At 37.8% G+C, this 20,331-nt stretch overlaps 2 protein-coding genes across 2 annotated transcripts; both read left to right on the top strand.

Moving 5' to 3' along the window:
* The first annotated feature begins 295 nt into the window (after positions 1 to 295).
* best4 (bestrophin 4) lies at positions 296 to 4,479 on the top strand. The gene is made up of 10 exons (XM_059345301.1): positions 296 to 327; positions 421 to 607; positions 681 to 781; positions 1,726 to 1,959; positions 2,038 to 2,192; positions 2,793 to 2,870; positions 3,269 to 3,421; positions 3,506 to 3,586; positions 3,671 to 3,911; positions 4,460 to 4,479. The coding sequence occupies exons 2-10, from the start codon at positions 456 to 458 to the stop codon at positions 4,477 to 4,479; spliced, it is 1,215 nt and encodes a 404-aa protein (XP_059201284.1). The 5' UTR covers positions 296 to 327; positions 421 to 455.
* Positions 4,480 to 6,359: 1,880 nt separating this feature from the next.
* Positions 6,360 to 19,618, top strand: hectd3 (HECT domain containing 3). Its single transcript, XM_059344550.1, has 20 exons — positions 6,360 to 6,437; positions 6,792 to 7,255; positions 8,534 to 8,787; positions 8,879 to 9,014; positions 10,783 to 10,904; positions 11,394 to 11,507; positions 12,067 to 12,149; positions 12,501 to 12,666; positions 13,482 to 13,563; positions 13,951 to 14,133; positions 15,438 to 15,490; positions 15,597 to 15,765; positions 15,866 to 15,979; positions 16,061 to 16,150; positions 17,030 to 17,236; positions 17,673 to 17,802; positions 18,639 to 18,713; positions 18,872 to 18,953; positions 19,048 to 19,119; positions 19,375 to 19,618. The coding sequence occupies exons 2-20, from the start codon at positions 6,902 to 6,904 to the stop codon at positions 19,457 to 19,459; spliced, it is 2,571 nt and encodes an 856-aa protein (XP_059200533.1). The 5' UTR covers positions 6,360 to 6,437; positions 6,792 to 6,901; the 3' UTR covers positions 19,460 to 19,618.
* Positions 19,619 to 20,331: the final 713 nt, after the last annotated feature.

A 20,331-nucleotide genomic window follows, 5' to 3' on the forward strand; every position in this document is an offset into this window, starting at 1 on the left:
CCTTGTCAGCTCTGTGAGAAAAAAACTTTCTAATCAACTTAGAATTAAACTGAACAAGAATCAATACTTTTTGTTGTTGTGATCCTTATAGATTATAGCACAGATAAAAGTAAACCAAAAAAGTCCAGAACTATTTTCATTTAAAGAAAAAAAAAATGCAGCATTCTCATTCAGTAACTGACAGTGTGTATCTGTTGGGCTTCAGGTTCCCAGGTAATAAATTCAAAATGTTAATTTATGACACAACAGAGAGGTTTAAAATGAGACGCAGAGGAAGAAGTGTTCTTCCCAGGACAGCAGGTCCAGGTGATACACCTGTATTCACAGGTAAGACACTTCTTTATGTTGTTTTATCATGGGAGATGGCTGTTTTTAAATGCATATATCACAATTCAGGGATTATTTATTGATGTTTTTCAGGGATTTTCAGCTGTTACAACAGAACAAACCCAGACATGACCATTTCTTACACTTTCGAAGTGGCCGATGCTCGATTCGGTGGCTTCACCAAACTGCTGTTCAGGTGGAAGGGAAGCATCTACAAGCTGCTTTACAAAGACTTCCTGCTGTTCTGTGGGGTTTATCTTTTCTTCAGTGTATTTTACAGGTAAATTCTTTGATTTTATCTTTTCGTGTTGCTGTTTGCTGCAGTACGATCAAGTGTTTCTGTTTCCTCACAGGTTCCTCCTCACACCAAAGCAGCAGGATCTGTTTGAGCGCATCGCCCTTTACTGCGACCAGTTCACCAACACCAGCTTCATCCCAGTGTTGTTTGTTCTGGGTGAGTCTCAATGAACTGACTCTGACTTTTCCAAGCCAAACCTATGGAAGCCTTGAGAGGCAAATGAAAAAAAAAATCTGGTTTCTAAGTCTGATCCAAAATGTTTTTTTAACTTAAGAACAGGAGGGAGAAAAAAAAGTTTTTCTAAAATCTTTCCTTAAATTTCATCTGTAAATAAAGGTGATTTTTTTATGAGAATCATTTTCATGATTGTTGTTGCAATACTACTTACTTACTTACTTAGACCACATATTTTTAAATGACTAAAAGCATTAATGTTTTCTTTCAGATGAGTTTGCACTCGTATTTGTATTTCTTTCCATTTAGGCCATTTGTCCACATACAAACTGCATTATATGTCACTATAAAACGGAGCTCCTTCCAGGGGGAAGATTTTGTTGAAACTTTGTCTTGTAAGGTCAGTGTGTGACATTATTGTCTTTTTGAGGCGTCACAAATTAGGTGATATTTCCATTGGATGTATGCTCTCGACACCAATTCAATTACGTTTAAAAAACAGTGCTTGTGTAGGTGCAATTATTCTGAGAATAAAGGAAGAAAAACCCAGACTTTTTCAAATACCTGTGAACATGTGGATCTTGTCACAATTTCTCAATGCACTCCAAACACCAGATACATACAGTATATTGTGTGTTAGCAGGATATTTTACATCCCTCTCAATGGAGCTGGAGGCAAAAATGTATGTGTTTAGTCCCATTAAGAAAATGGGGTAGTGGTGTACTTCAGGCTCTTGTGGCTGAAATGAGTATTACAACAAATAAACTAAAGGGGAAAAAATCACCTGGAAAAAAACTGTTTCCCACCTGTTCTTAAGTCATTAACACAGAAGAGAAAACAGTTAAGATCATGTTTAGAAACTGGATTATCAGATTTTTTTCCTCACTTGTCTCTCGTTGCTAACGTCTGAATTTTCCTGTCCCAGGTTTCTATGTGACCCTGGCCTTTAACAGATGGTGGGGTCAGTACACCAGCTTCCCGCTGCCTGATAACCTGATGATGGTGGTGTCTGGGAACGTCCACGGGGCCGACGAGAGGGGTCGCCTGCTGAGACGGACACTCATGAGATACGCCAACTTATCGTCAGTTCTCATCCTCCGCTCCATCAGCACCAGAGTTCACAAGCGATTCCCAACTCTGGAGCACATCGTGGAGGCTGGTCAGAATTGCACATTATCTCTTTAACACCTTTTAAAAGTGGCTTTGAACAACATAATTTGGTCTTGTGTCTGTGCAGGGTTTATGACCGCACACGAGCTGAAGAAGTTTGAGTCGCTGCACTCTGATTTCAACAAGTACTGGATGCCTCTGACTTGGTTCTCCAACCTGGCGTCCAGAGCGAGAGAGGAGGGTCGAGTGAGGGACGACATCGCACTGAGACTGCTGATGGATGTGAGTATTTATACGCTGTTTATACAAACAATGTGGGAATGAGGGATGTGAAAATTCACTTTAAGCCCCATGAAATGCTTTTACTCATTCTGTACGACTAACTATATTTATAAATGTATATATGTTTATATGTATAATAAATGGGCAATATTTCTCTGTGCAATGGTCTGTCTATTCTGTATATAATGTTCCTACTTATAATACATATAGATAGATAGATAGATAGATAGACAGATAGATAGATAGATAGATAGATAGATAGATAGATAGATAGATAGATAGATAGATAGATAGATAGATAGATAGATAGATAGATAGATAGATAGATAGACAGATAGATAGATAGATAGATAGATAGATAGATAGATAGATAGATAGATAGATAGATAGATAGATAGATAGATAGATAGATAGAAAGAAAGATAATGTTGTTTTTTCCTTTTTTCTTTTTTTATTATTTATTGTTATTTTATTGATCCTCTTGTATTTTGCTATGCACTTTTTGCTGCTGTAATGCTGAAAATTCCTGTTCTAGGACTAATAAAAGAATATCGTATTTTATCTCACCTCATCTCATCTCATATTCATTTATACCTGCAGGAGCTGAATAAGTACAGAGGAAAGTGCAGCCTCCTGTTTCACTATGACTGGATCAGCATCCCTCTGGTCTACACTCAGGTAGATCGGAAAATTAAAAAGTATCACAAAACGTAACTATCTTCAACTAAAATGTATTCTTATTTCATTCAATGGACATTGTTCTTCATTATCTTTAGTTTCTGTTTGAAACACAGTGATACTATATACAAAATTAATCTTTTTGTGAATTAAAAAGATTTTTTATATTTACAATTTTAAAAAATGTTTAAGCATATTTTGATGCAAATACAAATAAAGTTCTTCTTTCTTCTTCTTGTTTTAATCTATGCAGGTAGTTACCTTAGTTTAGATTAGGTACAAATATAATGCAGACTTTTACTTGTAACAAAGAATTTGCACACTGTGGTACTTAAGTAAAGTACTTCTTCTACCACTGCTGATTACTGCCTTATTATTATTATCTTTTATTTGTGCAGGTGGTTACTTTAGCAGTTTATACTTTCTTTGCCTTCTGTGTGATCGGCCGACAATTTCTGAACCCTGAGAAAGGATACAAGAACCACAATCTGGACATGTACGTCCCTGTTTTCACACTGGTGCAGTTCTTCTTCTACGCTGGCTGGCTCAAGGTGAAACAACACATTAATTAGATCAGATTTGTTTCTTAGCTTTGTCATAAAGAGTCTATTTCATGACACATTTCCACTCTGCAGGTGGGGGAGCTGATCATCAACCCCTTCGGTGAGGACGACGACGACTTTGAGACCAACCAGCTGATTGACAGAAACATTCAGGTTGTTTCCCCTCTGGGTTTCTCTCCCACAGAGCCGATCTGAATGCATAAAATGAGAGCTCATTCTTTACTCTTTCTGCTGCAGGTGTCAATGCTGGCTGTAGATGACATGTACCAGGACCTGGCTCCAATGGTGAAGGACAAGCACTGGGCACGGAGACACTTCTCCGTCCCGTACACTCTGTCCACAGCAGCAGAGACTCTCAGACCAGCATTCAAAGGCTCCACGTTCGACATGAGGTCAACCAGTATAGCTTTTTGTGTTTTGTGTTACTGTTGCTCAGTCAGGAAAAATGAGAATAACTGCAAGACTTATGTGCTTTTAGGTCTTTCTATTTTAATGAAAAACTATCCTGTATGGCTAAATCTGGCAAATTTCCAAGATGGACTTACAGTCCATGTTCATTTTAAAAACCTGGTACAACCAGGTTTCTTGATAATAACAATGGCTAAATGTCAGCTGTAAAATTAACCTCTTATGAGCTATTTTTGTTGTTATCATTATATTTGTCCAAACAAATGTACCTTTAGTTTTTCCAGGCACTTAAATGAGCAAGAAACTGAAGAAAATGAATGAGGTCTAATCATGTTTTCCATGACTGTAAGTGCTCATGTTAGTTAATGTTTGATAATGTGTAATTTCCTTTGAAAAAAAAACAAACTAAAAATTACTCACAAAAAAGTTCCAATAATAACATAATAATATTAATAATAATTAAAATTAGTAATAAAAAATAAATATAAGTATTTTAAGTAATTTAAATTAAATGAAAATGTAATTAAATGAAATGACCAGAGCAAAAGGCAATAATAACCAAAGGATGACATGATAGACATTTCTAATAAAATGATGATATCCACTTTTCAATTTTAGAGGATTCATCTTCTCACTAGAAGAGTAGTAAATGCAATATGTTTTGCTTGGATATTTGGTAGAGGATTATCTTTAGATTGAATACCAAAAGAAGCTTTTGAGAGGGTTGGGTTCAATAGGTTTCCAAAATATTTTAGTAAAACCCATTAATATGGAGCTCCAGAAACCTGAGAGCTTGGGACCGAACCAAAATGTGTGAGCTAATGTGGCTGATGAGTTTTGACATTTTTGCCAGCCGTGATTTTGACAAATGGAGCCTGTGCACTTTTTTTTTAATTTTTTAAATTATTTTTATTGGATTTTCCTTGGATGCATAATTATATCAGCTGTCAGATCACATATCAGTTTATCCAATACATCCATAGACTAGGCAAGTACAAAATAAATGAAAACACCAAAGTTGTATAGTCAAAATATAAATAAAAAAAACAAATAGAAAAAAAAAGATAAATGAAAGAAGCTAACCATATAAGAGAAAATTATGAAATAAAAAATAGAAGAAAAAATAATAATAATAATATTGCACTATTTTGAATTGAATTAGATTAATGAGCTGCTTCTAGGACATGGTTTCACTTTTTCAGTTGTGATGTCCAAATGAAACAGATTTGTAATAAGTAAATAAATTAAGCATAAACGTGTGCATAAAATGTCTCCTATATTTGTAGGATGAGTGCAGAGGATCTTGAAGTTCTTGAAGTTCACCAGCCTGCAGACACTGCTGGACAGAAACAGTATATACCTCTTAAAGGCTCTCTGGACGATGGTCTCGACAGTCTCCTGCAAAGGGGCAAAGGTATCCTGCGTGGTGTGAGCCTCCCGTCTCTGATGGACGTCTCACAGCACTCAAACGAGGAGGATGATGCTGATGCTTCACCAAAAGGCGACTTCAACTCCAACAACCAAAAAGAACAACATAATGCATTGATTAAAGTCTCAATGGAACACAACTAGAAAAATATCAATCATTATATATTTCTGAATCTTCTCTTATTGTATAACATATTTTTTAGATTAATCACAACTCAATAAATGAATGAAAGAAAAACATCTGGTCTTATTTTTATTGTTTGCGAAATTAACTTTAAAAAATATTGGGTGCTTTAATCTGCAAAGATGAATCATATTTTATAAGATGATTACATGTTTTAGAAGTATATAGTCTAGTATATAGAAGTAATATATATTATATTTAGTCTGTAGGCAAGGGTGTAAGAAAAAAACTTTGCTTTCGTAATAGGTTGTAATGTCTCAATGTGAAAATACTCCATTACAATAAAATCCCTGCACAAGCACAAAAGTACATATAATAGGCCTATTTGTGCAGCATATAATATCATATATGTATTGCTATCATAATAATGATGACTAATATTATTTTTTATTGTCATACAGTAACAGAAGTAGATTGAGGTTCACCTACTTTTATTACCTTGCATAATATGCTAGTATATTGGGTGCTTTATTCTGAAGTGATCTTTTTCTTTTTTTTAAATAAAAAAAAATAATGAATATTTTAGAAGTATAATTGTATCTGCAAGCAAAAGTGGGTGTCAAAAATGTGTTAGATAGTATAATTGTTCCTTTAAAGTGCAGTAGAGTATTATTTATTAATCCTGTTGATTGTTTTGGTGTGAGTTGCGAAGAGATGGCTTACTTGTCTCCACGTGGCCCGTACACACCAAAAAAGCATAAAACAAAAGACATAGTTCATTCTTTACGGTCGGATTACATGGATTTTCTACTGGGTGGAAATACAGCCGTAATACACAAGACAAGTGTGTATTAACAGGTAAATACTATAAAAAATATAAGAGTTAAATATGTGGAATATGGGATTAATGGTCGCGTTGGTAAGACTTTTATTTTGAAATACAAACGACGGAAGTGGGAGAGGGTCAAAAGTCTCTGAAGCGCTTCCGCGTTGTCAAATAACGACAGACGAGTTCCACATTTAAAATACTTGTCGGCAGAAAGGGTAGGTTAAAACTGATTTTAATACACCTCTATGGCCTTTAGCTTATTAAACACTTATATTTATTTAACTTTTGAATAAAACCAACGTGGGTTTGTGGATAATAGATATTGATTCACTAATTTACCTTACACCTAGCTATCATGCTAATGTTAGCTTATTCACTCTTGTGGTTTAGAAGCTGTAGATAGTTTTATTACTGTCAGCGGACTTTAGTCGCTGATTAGTGGGATTTTGACCTTTTATATTGTGTACACACCCAGTGATAGAAAGCTGGGAATCGATGTAAATCACGGGGTTGGCTTTGTCTGTATTGAATGCTCTGTTTCTCAAGAATATTCGGTTTTGTTTTGACAGGAGCATCCCCCGCGGGACCAGGCAGAAAAACAAAGGCAGGACAGTGGTGTGATGTCAGCTGCCGCCCCCCTGCTGCCGCTGAGCTGCTGCTGACTCTCACCTCCATCACCATGTCTCTGGGCGAAAACCCTCACCTGCTGCTCGGCAGGATCCGCTTCCTGAACAGGTGCATTGAGTGTTTCAAGAGGGGCGAGCCGGTGCCGGAGTGTCTCTGCTATGTCCCAAGAGAGGTGTGCTACAAGATCTGCAAGGACTCATCGTCCACCTCTTCCGCGTCCGCCGGAGCTTCTGCAGGAGGCTCCACCGTCGGGAAAACACTCGTCTCCGTCTTCGAGAGTCCACACCAGACTGCACACATGAAGAAATTATGCAAGTACAACATTGAACCAAAGAAAGGCACTTGTATCCGGACAACAGGAGAGGAATACTGCAACAGCCAGGGTCTGTGGGTCAAAATCAACAAGGTAAGCTTCTGTACAGTGACTGAACCAGACACATTCAACTACTGCAACTTGTCTAATTCTAATTGTCTTCTCTAATACCTGGCTTAACTCTATTTGCACCACATTACATTCCTTTAGTTTGGGCGTATGTAATATGTACTAATGTTGTTATTTAAATCAGTGATCCCCAACCAAAGGTTACTCCAGGGTTTTCCAGGGAGTATGAGGAAAACTCAAATAGCTCAATAAATGGTTGAAATGTTCCGAACCTCTGGCCTGAGTTAGAACAACCAGGGTTCCAATTTTATTTGAAAGCCTGCAATTTTTAAATCTTTCTTTTAAGTAATACATTTTATTTCAAAAGAAGAAGGTCCGGGCTTCAAATCCAGAACCATTCATTCATTATCCTTAATCACTTAAACTAACTCGTGTCGCGAGGGGTTGGAGCCTGTCCCAGCTGACATTGAGCGAGAGTTGGGGTACACCTAGGACAGGTCTCCAGACTATCGCAGGGCAGACACATAGAGACGGACAACCATTCACACTCATTCATTTGAACCTGCAACCCTCTTGCTGTGAGGCGATAGAGCTAACCAGTGTTCTCATCATGTCTGGATTGGTTTCTTCCTCCAGTTCAAGATATGCGTGTCCAGTTAATGCCAACTCTCCCAAATAATATGTAGGTATAGATAATCTCTGGACTGAAGAATTGGTATCTAAGACTTATAATTCATATTTAGGAATAAGTTGGTAATGTGATAAATAAGAGCAGGTTCAAATGCAACTGATTCAGACCGTTATTTTGTCCACAGAAAGTTTTCACTATAAACTAAATATGGATGTAATTAATAAGCTACAGAAGCACTGTAATGCAGTGCTTCAATGGCTAAATATAACTTTTTATTTCCATATGTTCCAAAATAAGAAAAATGTGTTGTGAAGTTAATAACTATGAGGTAAGTTAGACTTGAAAAATAGTTGGAAATAGTTGAGATTATAAACTGAAAATGAAAGACACTCTTTTGTGAAGCGAACGACTAAAATAACTACTTTTATGTAGAACTTTTACGATGTGACCTTCGCACACTGACAAAGGGAGGCTACAATGAGGGTCAGTGTTTTGCTGCACAACTTCACATGTTATTTTCAATCATCAGTGATATCAGAAGAAGCTTGTATTGTATTCTTTCTTTTTCCCTAGCTAATGCTATTACACTTTTTGGTCGATAATTCAATTTCGATTAATTAAAATGTGGTTTGAAAACATGTGTTTATGTACGGATCGGTGTCTGTGTGCAGGAGCAGCTGGAGGAGCACCGTGTGGGCCAGGAGCTGGAGGAAGGCTGGATCCTGGTGTGTAAACACACATGGGGAGGCGACAGGCTGGTGCCAGTCGAGTCACCGGAGACCATCAGCAGACAGCAGCAGCTCTTCGGCTACGACCACAAGCCCTGCAACAGGTGGGAGCAGGTGGTGAGTGTGGAGAACGCTCTCTACATCAGCTCCAAACCCAAAATCGCTGAGTGTGATGATGCTGCCGTCCAGAAGCTAAGGTGAGCCTGTTTGTGTTGAGTCGAGACTTTGGGTTGTGTTTAGACTGCAGCAGGTTGTCAAATGAAGCTGCTGTTCCCTCAAATCTTCAAGGTATGTTCCTCCCACCTGGACATATGAATGTGACGAAGACTTGGTGCACTACTTCTATGACCACATTGGGAAAGAGGATGAAAACCTGGGTAGTGTGAAGCAGTGCGTGACCAGCATCGATGTTTCTTCATGTTCGGTGAGTCACAGTATTCACATTTCTTTTATTTTTCCTCTTCTCAACACTCTAGACTAGAGGATTTTAAAGCCTGACACTGTGGGCCTTCCTTCAGACAAGACTGAAACAGCTTTGTTATGCTGTGGACTACAGCTTGAGTCCCGTCCTTTCAGCCTATGTTAATACTTTTGCAGATTGACACCATTCAAATTATGCAGAATTAGACATTAGTAGTTCTTGTTTGCATTGTATCTATTTGTGAAAGGACAACTTTCACTAGATATCTTTGATACTGGCGCAAACTTAAAAATTGTATTTTCAGGCAAGTTCTGTCACAGAACATCTTTTATTTTATTGTTGGTGACTGTGATATCCTATCATATCATATGATATCATATGATATCCCTGGAGTTTAAATCATGTCTATGTCTTCAGATTTTAATGAAATAAGTCTCAGAGAAATAGTACAAATTTGATGCAAACAGTCTGCATTGTTTGACAAACATATAAAACAGCTGACCAGATCTTGCTTTTTCCATCTTAGAAACATCAGTAAACTGAGATCTGTCGTTTCAAAAGCTGAACTTGAGATGCTCATACATGCATTTATCTCATCTCGTATTGATTTCTGTAACTCAAACACAAACGCTCCTACATCACCCCTGTCCTGAAGTCTCTTCACTGGCTCCCTGTTGCATACAGGATTCAGTTCAACATTCTTACACTCACATATAGAGCATTGCATGGTCAGGCTCCCCTATATATTATTGAACTACTTCACCCATATCTGTCAGCTCGGTCTCTTAGGTCAAACACACTAAATCTTCTTCTGTCTGTTCCACGTACCCGTCTGAAAACACGTGGTGATCGATCATTTGAATATGTGGCACCCAAACTTTGGAACTCTCTGCCTCTCCCCCTACGGTCTGCTATTTCTGTGGACTCTTTTAAAAATCACCTTAAGACCCATCTTTTTAGACAGGCATTTGGATGACCACCATGCATTGTACATATTTAAAAAAAATATATGAATGTATGTTTTATTGTGTTTTAACTTCGTTTTAATTGTCTTATGTTCCCCTATCTTATTTCTTTCTTTTTATCTTCTGTAAATCACTTTGTGATTTTATCTGTGAAAAGTGCTATATAAATAAACTTTACTTACTTACTTACATTCCTTCCTATGCGCTCTCACTTTAACTCTCCCACGGCCCCCTTGGAAAGTGCATCCCACAGTTTAAAAGCCCGTGGTCTACACAGTCAGTTTTTATGGAGACTACTGGTCTGTTGTACAAAGATTTGAAATCTGTAGCTGTGTACATTTTCTGGTCAGTGGTTCCTAAACAGTTTCATGTCAAGGATCCCTAAATTGATACACACTACATCACAGACCCCCATTTCTTAAGAATTTGCTGCAAGGACTTGAATCTAAAATGATTTTGGTTGTTGATTAAGACCAGAATTCTCTCCTTGTCAGCCGCAAAGAAAGTGAAACCCCTAATCGGAATAGTCAGAAAAATTCTTAGGACTGTTACACACATTGGCGTCACTTATAGTTTTTTGTTCTGTGACAAAAAAAATGCTTCCCATTTTTCTGTGGACCCCTTGAAACTCCCTTCCGGGCCCCTGGGGGACCTCTGGTGAAGAAGCACTGTTTCTTGTCAAGATAAACTATTAGAATAAAGCTGTATTAGAGATTTAAAGGCAAGCATTCAGTATGTTTTTCTGCTTTTCTACCTTGATGACCACAGATTTTTATACATTGAATTGCTTTGATATTTGCTGACAGGAGGATCCCAGCGGAGGGGCGAGCTGTCTGACAGACGGCGACACTGAAACGTACTGGGAGAGCGACGGCATGCAGGGGCAGCACTGGATCCGCCTGCACATGAAGAGAGGAACTGTGGTCAAGTAAGGAAGCTACTCAGTGTCATCCAAACCCTGAACCTACTGTATTTAAAATGTTTACTAGAAATTTCAGCTGCTAGAGCCCGACTGACCATTGTCAATACTGATTTTAGAGGGGAAACTTTATTAGAGGGATACTTTATTCAATTGGGAGGTTGCTGTTCTGAACCATAATCTTTAAATTTCAAGTTATGAAAATGATACTGGAATAATTTTTGCATATTTTTTCATGGTTGTTGTTCCTTTATTTATAATATAATTGTGATTAGTATTAAAGTTAGTATTTTGGAAGTGAAATAATGGTAAAATGTTTACTTTATATTCTCAGACATGAATGATAATGTCATTGATGTTGACAGTCTGATTCACCCAGAGTAAACGCATACAGTATGCCATGACATATTTTTTGCTTGTATCTCATATGGACTTTAACTCTGTAGATAAATTATGTCCTTCTAGTAATAGTATACTTTACTTCTCTTTGCTCTGTAGTAAGCTGATATTGACGGTGGACTCTACAGACGACAACTACATGCCCAAACGAGTGACTGTGTTTGGAGGAGAGGGAGACAACCTGAAGAAGCTGAGTGACGTCACCATAGACGAGTGAGTATTTGTGAAAAAACTCCTCAGAATTTAGAGATACATTTGTATCACAATACACAAGCTTTAGAAAGCATACTAAAGCAACTAGTTCTGTATTAAAGCTGTTTTTCGTCAATGTTTTGTGTCAGTGTTTGATGTTTTAAACAGCTGTTTAAAGCTGAATGACACACACATTGCTGCAATGGGTAAAGTTATGATAATTAAATATCTTAATTATTATTGATAGCAGTAAATGAATCAAGACAATATAATAAAAGGAACATATGAAAAAAGGAACCTCCCTCTTATTACAGCAGACAATATGCGATTAACAGAAGACCAATATCCACCTGATATATTATTATTATCCCCATTAATAATGCCGTGCTCTGCTGACAAATACAATCTATTTTCTCTTAATAAAGATATTGAGATTAAGACATAAAGGCTATTTTCATTTAGTGTAATTTTTAATTGTAAAGTGTTTGTGTGAGCCACATTCAGCCATTTAACACATTATAAAATACTAATTTCCTGGTATTTGTTTGACTACAGTTGCTTTGCTTTCTTTTGCCTCCAGCAACCTGATTGGAGAAGTTTGTGTGCTGGAGGATATGATGTCTCACCTGCCGGTCATTGAGGTTCGGATTGAAGAATGTAGAGGTAAGTTTCTGTTCAACTTAGTTTTTGTGGTTCTTTGGTTGTAGAATTTCAATTCAAACAACTTTATTTATCCCAAATAGGGCAATTCAGTTTGCAGTCTCCAGTCAGACAGCACACGAGACAAAGCAAAAAACAAAACAACAAACAAACAAAACAAAAGCAGGATAGCACATAAACCAAACAATTCCCTCTGTCAGTGGCAACAAATCAGTGTGAGGGTAGCAGCAATATCCAGTCCCCAATGGACCACAGTGCAAACAATCTCAGGACAAAATGAGGGGAGGAGTAATAAATAAACACATTTTCTACATGTCATGTCATGACCCATGAACGATGTTTTTGGCTCTACAGACGAGGGGATAGATGTCCGGATTCGAGGCTTAAAGATCAAGTCATCCTGTGAAAGAGACCTGGGTCTGAACGCTGATGTCTTCCAGTCCTCTAACCTGGTGCGTTACCCTCGTCTGCAGGGCAACACACCCGACGTCCTGTACCGCAGAGCGCTGGTCATCCAGAGGTAACGTCATTTAAAATTTGTAAGGTCTATGTTTAGAAGCTTCATAGCAGAAGGAGAAAGGACTTAGGGTATTTGTTCTCCCTAAGAGCACATTTATCATATTTTTAGTAGACTCAAGTCATGTCCAGAGGGTTTATGAAATTTTACCTTCAAAGTTATTAAAATCTCAGAAATACAAGTCATCTGCAGCTTTATTTCTTGGAAGCATTAAGCATTAGTCAGTGTTTGTGCTGCTTGTGATGGCGCCGTAATATAATTTGTCTATTTTAAATTTTTTGTCTTGATCTAATCATGAAATTGATATATAAGAACAGTCATGGAAAACTTATTAGACCACCCTTTTTCTTCAATTTCTTGTTCATTTGAATGCCTGGTACAACTAAAGGTACATTTATTTTGACAAATAAAATTATAACAATTTATTTAAGAGCTGATATCTAGACATTTGCCATGGTTTTCTTGATATTTTTTGTTGTTATCATTGTATTTGTCCAAACAAATGTTCATTTAGTTGTACCATGCATTAAAATGAACAAGAAACTGAAGAAAACAAGGGTGGTCTAATATTTTTCCATGACTGTATACACATGCAGTCCTGATATTGAACACAGGCTGCAGTGTTCATTCCAGGAAGTAAATATAGCTGAGCTCCAGGTGATAGGAATCAGGTGTGTGTGGAACGGGGAAAGCAAACAGTTTTCGACCGTTTTACAGAGTCTGAATTTCCTGAAACATCATTGTGAATATGGACATACTGCTTTGCAATGGTGAATAGTGACAACAGGTTGTTTTCTTCCATCTCTCTCTCTCTGCAGGTTCATCTGTCTGCTGGACAGTGTGCTCCCACACCTGGTACCGGCCTGGGACTACAGCCTGGGTACCTTCAACCAGATCAAAGTGAGTCATTATGAAGCATTTAAATATACAACTTATACATTAAAAAGTAGGTTGTAGGTCATCAGATATTAGCTGATTTACCTTGAGACAAATGCTTTGTTTTCCTTTTTTTTTAAAGATATATTTTTTGGGCATTTTATAGCTTTATTGACAGTAGAGATATTTAGAGTGAAAGGGGGAGATAGAGGGGAAGACATGCGGGAAAAAGGCTCCGAGCCGGACTCGAACCCGGGCCGCCCGTTTACGAGGACTGGGCCACTGTGGTATGCGCTCCACCAGGTGTGCCACCTGGAACGCCCCTAGACAGACGCTTTTAACCCACTCCGATATAAAACTTCCCCTCAAATTGTTTTTAATTACTTGTGTGTTTGTTTTGGCACCTTCTAGAGCATAAAGCAGTTCCTGCTTCTGTCCAAACGCCGCTCCGCCCTCATCACACAGTGCCTGAAGGATTCAGAGACCAGTAAGCCAAACTTCATGCCCCGACTCTACATCAACAGGCGTCTGGCCATGGAGCACAGAGACAACCCGTCTCTGGACAGCAGCTGCAAGAATGCTGTGTTAAATCAGGTATCAAACTCTCTGAGTGGTGATGACATGTATTTATACAAGAGAATTCATGTGAAAAAGTAATCAAATTGATGAAAATATATATTTTTTTACCTGAACAAAGAATTATTCATTAAAAAATAATATTATTTCCTCTAATTTTCAGTTATTGCAACTAAATTTTCACTCTGTTGTTAAAATAGTTCTCCCACTTCTAGAAGATATTTGGTCCTGCATAAAAGTCCCAAGTGTGGTGGAATTTAAGGAAAGATTCCTTACTGAGAAATGAAAAGTATTTAAGAACTTGCTTGTCTTTGAGTATTTTTATAAATGATGATATATTGAAAGATTATAAAAATTATAATGAGTATTCAAGTATGAGAACAAAAGCAATCATATACAAACCGAGTCACATCATATTATACAGCTGAATAGGGACAGATTCTATCATAAAGGCGTCTCAAGAAAATCTGCCGAAGTTCCTTGCTTTGAGCCAAGCTTTTCTACAGTTCACTGAGTCAGTAGTTTGATGACATGTAGATTGTTATTTGCAAAAAGCGCGTGTTTGGTTAGCCAGTGCATAGATGCACATCTGTTAGATCCAGGCATGTAAACATGTTTACCAGCAGTGACACAAACACTGCTGATATGGCCAACTCCATTCAAGGTACAGAATACCAGAGTTTAGTTGTGACAGAACATATCAAATTACAGAACACATCAAATTACCTTTTCCCCAACACCAAGCCGGATTATTTTAATTTCCATGAAACTTTCTTTTAATTCCTTTTTCTGTTAATATTCACTGCAGATATATCCCCTGAGACCCAGTACTAAAATTGTTTAATATTTAGAATTTTATGAGGAATTTATTGACCGCTTCACTACACTCATTGGGATATAAGGAGCACATTACAAAGATTTGAATCTCAAACATGTTATTTGTTCTTTTTTTTTTTTTTCTTACATGTTCCTTGACATTGGGTAATTCCTTTTTTTTCCCACAAAAAGTACATTACAGTACTGTACATTCACATTATATGATTCAATTCACTTTTAAGAAATATAAAAGGATGCATGCTTTAACCGGTTATACATAGCATGTGTGCCATAAGGGACAAAAAGAAGCTATGGGGTCTCTGGAGGATTATATTCATCATTTAATATTTTTTGAAAATTGCAAGTATTCTGTACTTTTTTATTGGTAGATAGAGAGCTGCAGGATTTAAACATTTTCATGTGAAGTTTTTTAGAGAAAATCCATGACATGAACTGAGTGAGTTTGTATGGAATGATCCTTATGATTTTCATTTTTCTTCTTGCAGGTGTATGAAGGTCTGAAGCCGTCTGACAAATTTGAAAAGACTTTGGATTATAGGTTTGCTTTTTTAAGCTTTCATCTCTGTCTGATATTTCTTGCCTGGATATGACTTAAACTAGTGCATTAAAATCTAAATAGACCATGCTTCCTCCTGGTTTGTCAGGTGGCCCGCTCGCTACGACCAGTGGTGGGAGTGTAAATTCATCGCAGAGGGAATCATTGACCAGGGAGGTGGATTTCGGGACAGTCTGGCTGACATGTCTGAGGAGCTGTGTCCCAGCTCAGCTGAGTGTCCCATGCCTCTGCCCTTCTTCAGCCGTACGTCCAACCAGGTAACCACCCACCATCACTGTCTGCTCACAGTCAAGAGTAGCCTGGACAGAGTTCTAATGTTTCTCTTGCTTTTTCTTTTCTCACCTGCTCGTCTCTCAGGGCTCCCTAGAGGCCAGAGATTACTACGTCCCCAACCCGTCCTGTAAAGAGTTCCACAAGTATGAGTGGATCGGTCAGCTCATGGGAGCTGCTCTCAGAGGAAAAGACTTCTTAGTGAGTGATCTCACTAATTGTATGTAGTTTTCACTTTAAATTAAGAATGGGAGGATGCTGATTCTGTGTCCAACCCTGCAGGTCTTGGCTCTGCCCGGGCTGGTGTGGAAGCAGCTGACTGGAGAGGCTGTCAGCTGGAATAAGGATTTCCCCGCTGTGGACTCTGTGCTGGTGAGGACATTCAAATTATTACACCTGTTTTACATGAAATGCAGGCTGGGCTTCATGCATGTATATCACTCTGAATCCTGAACATTGTTTGGTATAAGAATACAAGAAGACACGATATAAGAATACACCTGAGGACAGAGATATAATCAAGACCAGCTCAATCGAGTCGTTGTCAAGTCCAAAATCTGGTTTAATGGGATCCAAGTCAAGACCTAGTCCAAAGGCAGTCAAGACGAAGTCCAGAATCCACTTTCAGACAATAATAGGCAATATTGTTATAACTTAGGATCAATACATCCAGATTAATAATCTGTTTTCTTGACTTTTCTGTACCGCTATTGACTCCTAACACCTCTTAACTGACTGGTAGGGACACAATTTTGTACAAAACCACACAGGAAAAACACACTTCTGCCATTTCTGCAATTGGCTTACCCAGTCTGTTTCAGGCCACATTTTTTTTTTGTTGTGGCTCAAAAACTTCAACAGAAATAGAAAAGTTTTGTCTCAATTTGAACGGGTTGATACAAGATTAATAAATCCCTGTTTTCGTCATCTTTGTCACCATCTGGACTGTAAGGGAGCCTGGAAGGACAATTGATTAATATTCGGGATGGAAAAGGGAGAGACACCTGGGGAGAACTGCACATTACTGTGCTTACTTTTCTAGTTATTAATATTTTATGTTTTTTCGTAATTTTCTTTGAATTATTTGCATTACTAGTGAGATGCTGCACAGATTCAGATTTGCTTTAATTATCAATAAATTCATTGTGTCACACTTAAATTGTTTGCTTTCTAAATTGAATTTGACCAGTGGCCATTTATGCATAAATTAGTGAATGAATGGTCTCAAGGTTAATGTGGCTGTGTGTTCAGGTGAACCTGCTGGAGGCCATGGAGAACATGGACCAGGAGACGTTTGAGTTCAGGTTTGGTGAGGAGCTGGTGTACACCACTCTACTGAGCGACAACCAGATGGTCGACCTCATCCCCGGCGGCAGTAATGTGGCCGTTCGTTACGAGGACCGCAGCGAGTTCGTCCGCCTGGTGCAGAAGGCTCGGCTGGAGGAGAGCAAGCAGCAGGTTGGACTTTGATTCTTCATCATAAGCTCGTGCAGTAATTCTGGCTGTTATATAACAACTCTTGCTCAACCTGCGTACATTTTTACATCCTGTTGCACCTTATTTATTGTAGTTATCAACTACACTCTACCAGTACATGTGCAATATTTGCACTTATTGCTGCAATAACTCAATGCCTTGATTGTACTGTATACTGCCTTGACTTTTATTGTATTGTCTATATTGTATCATAGGTCAACATTTTTAGCTACATTATATACTCATTTATTTTTTAGAAACAATTTAGGTAACGTTTCTATTGTTTATTCTTTTATACTGACTAAAATTGTGTAATTGCACTATCAGGACTGCTTCAAATTTTGCTGTACTCTTTATAGTGACGATCAAGGAATCTTGAATGGCGTGCATGCACTGATTATCTGTGTGTGTATTGCAGATTGCAGCCATGCAGGCGGGGCTGCTGAAGGTGGTTCCTCAGGCGGTGCTGGACCTGCTCACCTGGCAGGAAGTGGAGAAGAAAGTGTGCGGAGACCCTGAGATTACTGTGGAGGCTCTGAAACGACTCAGTGAGTGTCCAGTTCATCCTCTTTGGCAATAAACACATTTTCTGTACTGGGACCTGTTCCATAAAGCCACTTCATGAAAATAAGGCTTGACGGGAGTGGAGTAATTAAGGCAGGAGAGTAAAGACAGAGAGGAGTATGGACATACAATTATGGGTATTACATCTATGTTTTAAGTCGTTATATATATTTATACATACACAGTACTGTGCAAAAGTCTTAGGCAGGTGTGAAAAAAGCAGAAAAGAATTGATGCTGGTTTGAAGGCAAAGGGTGGTCACACCAAATATTCATTTGATTTAGATTTTTCTTCAGTTCACTCACTTTGCTTTTTGTTAATTGATAAAAACTATTAACTATTACATCCCTACTTTTGAAAGCATTCTTATTTTACAGCATTTTTCCACACCTGCCTAAAACCTTGCACAGTACTGTATATAATTCTATGTATTTATTTTTCTCTTTCTCCCCTTTTAGCATAAATGGAAAAGATGAATGTGACATTTTGAGTGTCTGATTGTCATGTGAATATTTTCTCTCAGCAAAAAGAAATGATAGAAAACTGTAGTAAGGACTCTGCATCATATATGTATATATGTCTATATCTATATGTTGTTCCTCATTTAATATTCTTATTGTTTTAAAGTGTTAATAGTATTATATTTCTCGTTAATATTGCTTTATTTTGTTTATTATTTTATTGATGCTTCTTTATATTTTTGCTATACAGTTTTTGCTGCTGTAACACTGAAAATGTCCACCTTGTTTGGCTAATGAAGGAATATCTTATCTTTTCTTATCACTGTAATGCATCCATGTTGTTTTTATGTCCTCACCAGCGCGCTATGAGGACCTGGAACAAAGTGACGTTAGAGTGCAATACTTATGGGAAGCACTGACGAACTTCACCAATGGTCAGTTGGCTGTTTATTTATCCACATTTTACGGAGCTTGTGTATTGCAGTGAATTGTCTTTTACAACATGTCATGTAAACTATGTTATTTGAAGTCTGACAGTGGATTTTTGGGGTATTTTTGTGCAAAAAAAATACAACATGTATTTTGTTTTCAGAGGATCGCAGCAGGTTTCTGAGGTTTGTAACTGGTAGAAGTCGTCTTCCTGCGCCTATCTACGTCTTTCCTGACAAACAAGGGTGAGTGCAAGTTCATATATCACAGAAAAATGGTGTTTGCAAGAAAAATAGCTAAATGAATAATACACTTTCACTTTTCTGTTTCCTGATTTAGCTCTGAAACGACTGATGCACTTCCACAGTCCTCCACATGTTCGAGCACTCTTTATTTACCAAACTACCCAAGGTATAACAGTCGTCTTTGCTTTGTCAAGCAGAATCTGTGACAATATATTAATGTTTAACATGTACTGCCCTTGTTTTTATGATCCTATGCCAAGACACAAGTTAGATATGAGGCTTTTATATTCCTCCATTTCATTACATTTTTATAACTCTCTGAACTCTTATGAACTCAGTGTAAAACTGCTTTTTATTGACAGTAATGTTACATCTCTTGCCTCCCATTCCTTCCTCTAATTGTGATCTTTCTGTCCTGCAGTGCAAAAGTTTGTGAGGAGAAGCTGCGTTACGCTGCTTACAACTGTGTGGCCATCGACACCGACATGAGCCCCTGGGAAGAGTGATCCCTGCTGCTTCACTGAACAAAAAACTTTATAGATCACTGTTGAATGAAGAGAAATCTTGCCATGTTTATCACCATATCTACACAACTGCCAATTAATCCTAGCTGTATATAATAAAGAACTCTATGGAAACATGGAAATGACTTTGGAGGTTTTATTATTTCTTAATTAAATATTAAATTAATGGATGTGTTTAAATGTGTTTTTACATGTTGAGGCAGGCTTTGCAATTTCACTGGAAGCATTATAAGATGTTTGACTTCTCTTTATGAGTAATCTACAAATAAAACAGCAGCACATCATGAGGGAGTTTGTATTTTTAGAAATCACTTATTTTAAAAGAACTGATTAATATTGTGCATATTAATATCAAATAAACTGACATGATGGGGAGTTGGAGGACGTGAGTAATAAATACATTTTTTATAAATACTTGATCTGAAATTGAACCTGCATTTCTCTTTGGAAAATAGATAACAGCCTGAATTCCTGCTAATACAACTGACATCCAGACTGTTGTTGACAACAACCGGGTATGCTCATCAAGAAAAGTGAGCACAAACCTTTTTAATAAAATCTGTGCAAATTGGCCTAATTCCAAAATTGAGTTGTTGTCAATGGAAAACGGATGTCATAGCTAGAACACAATACGTCAAGGAAGTTATTGACTTATTAAAAAAAGGGGGGGACTGGGTAATTCCAGCCCGAAAACAGGGGATACGGTCCCGCTGTAGGCCTATTTGTTGGAAAAGGGGGACTGGGCAAGTCCTGCCTGCAGACAGGGATTTAGTCTGCTGTATAAATTTAAAAGGGGGACCTTAAGTCCAGCCTGAAGACAGAGGATTAGGTCCTCTGTTGATTTTAAAGGGGGA

This window comes from Centropristis striata, chromosome 11, assembly GCF_030273125.1.
Source record: "Centropristis striata isolate RG_2023a ecotype Rhode Island chromosome 11, C.striata_1.0, whole genome shotgun sequence".
NCBI classification, from domain to species: domain Eukaryota; kingdom Metazoa; phylum Chordata; class Actinopteri; order Perciformes; family Serranidae; genus Centropristis; species Centropristis striata.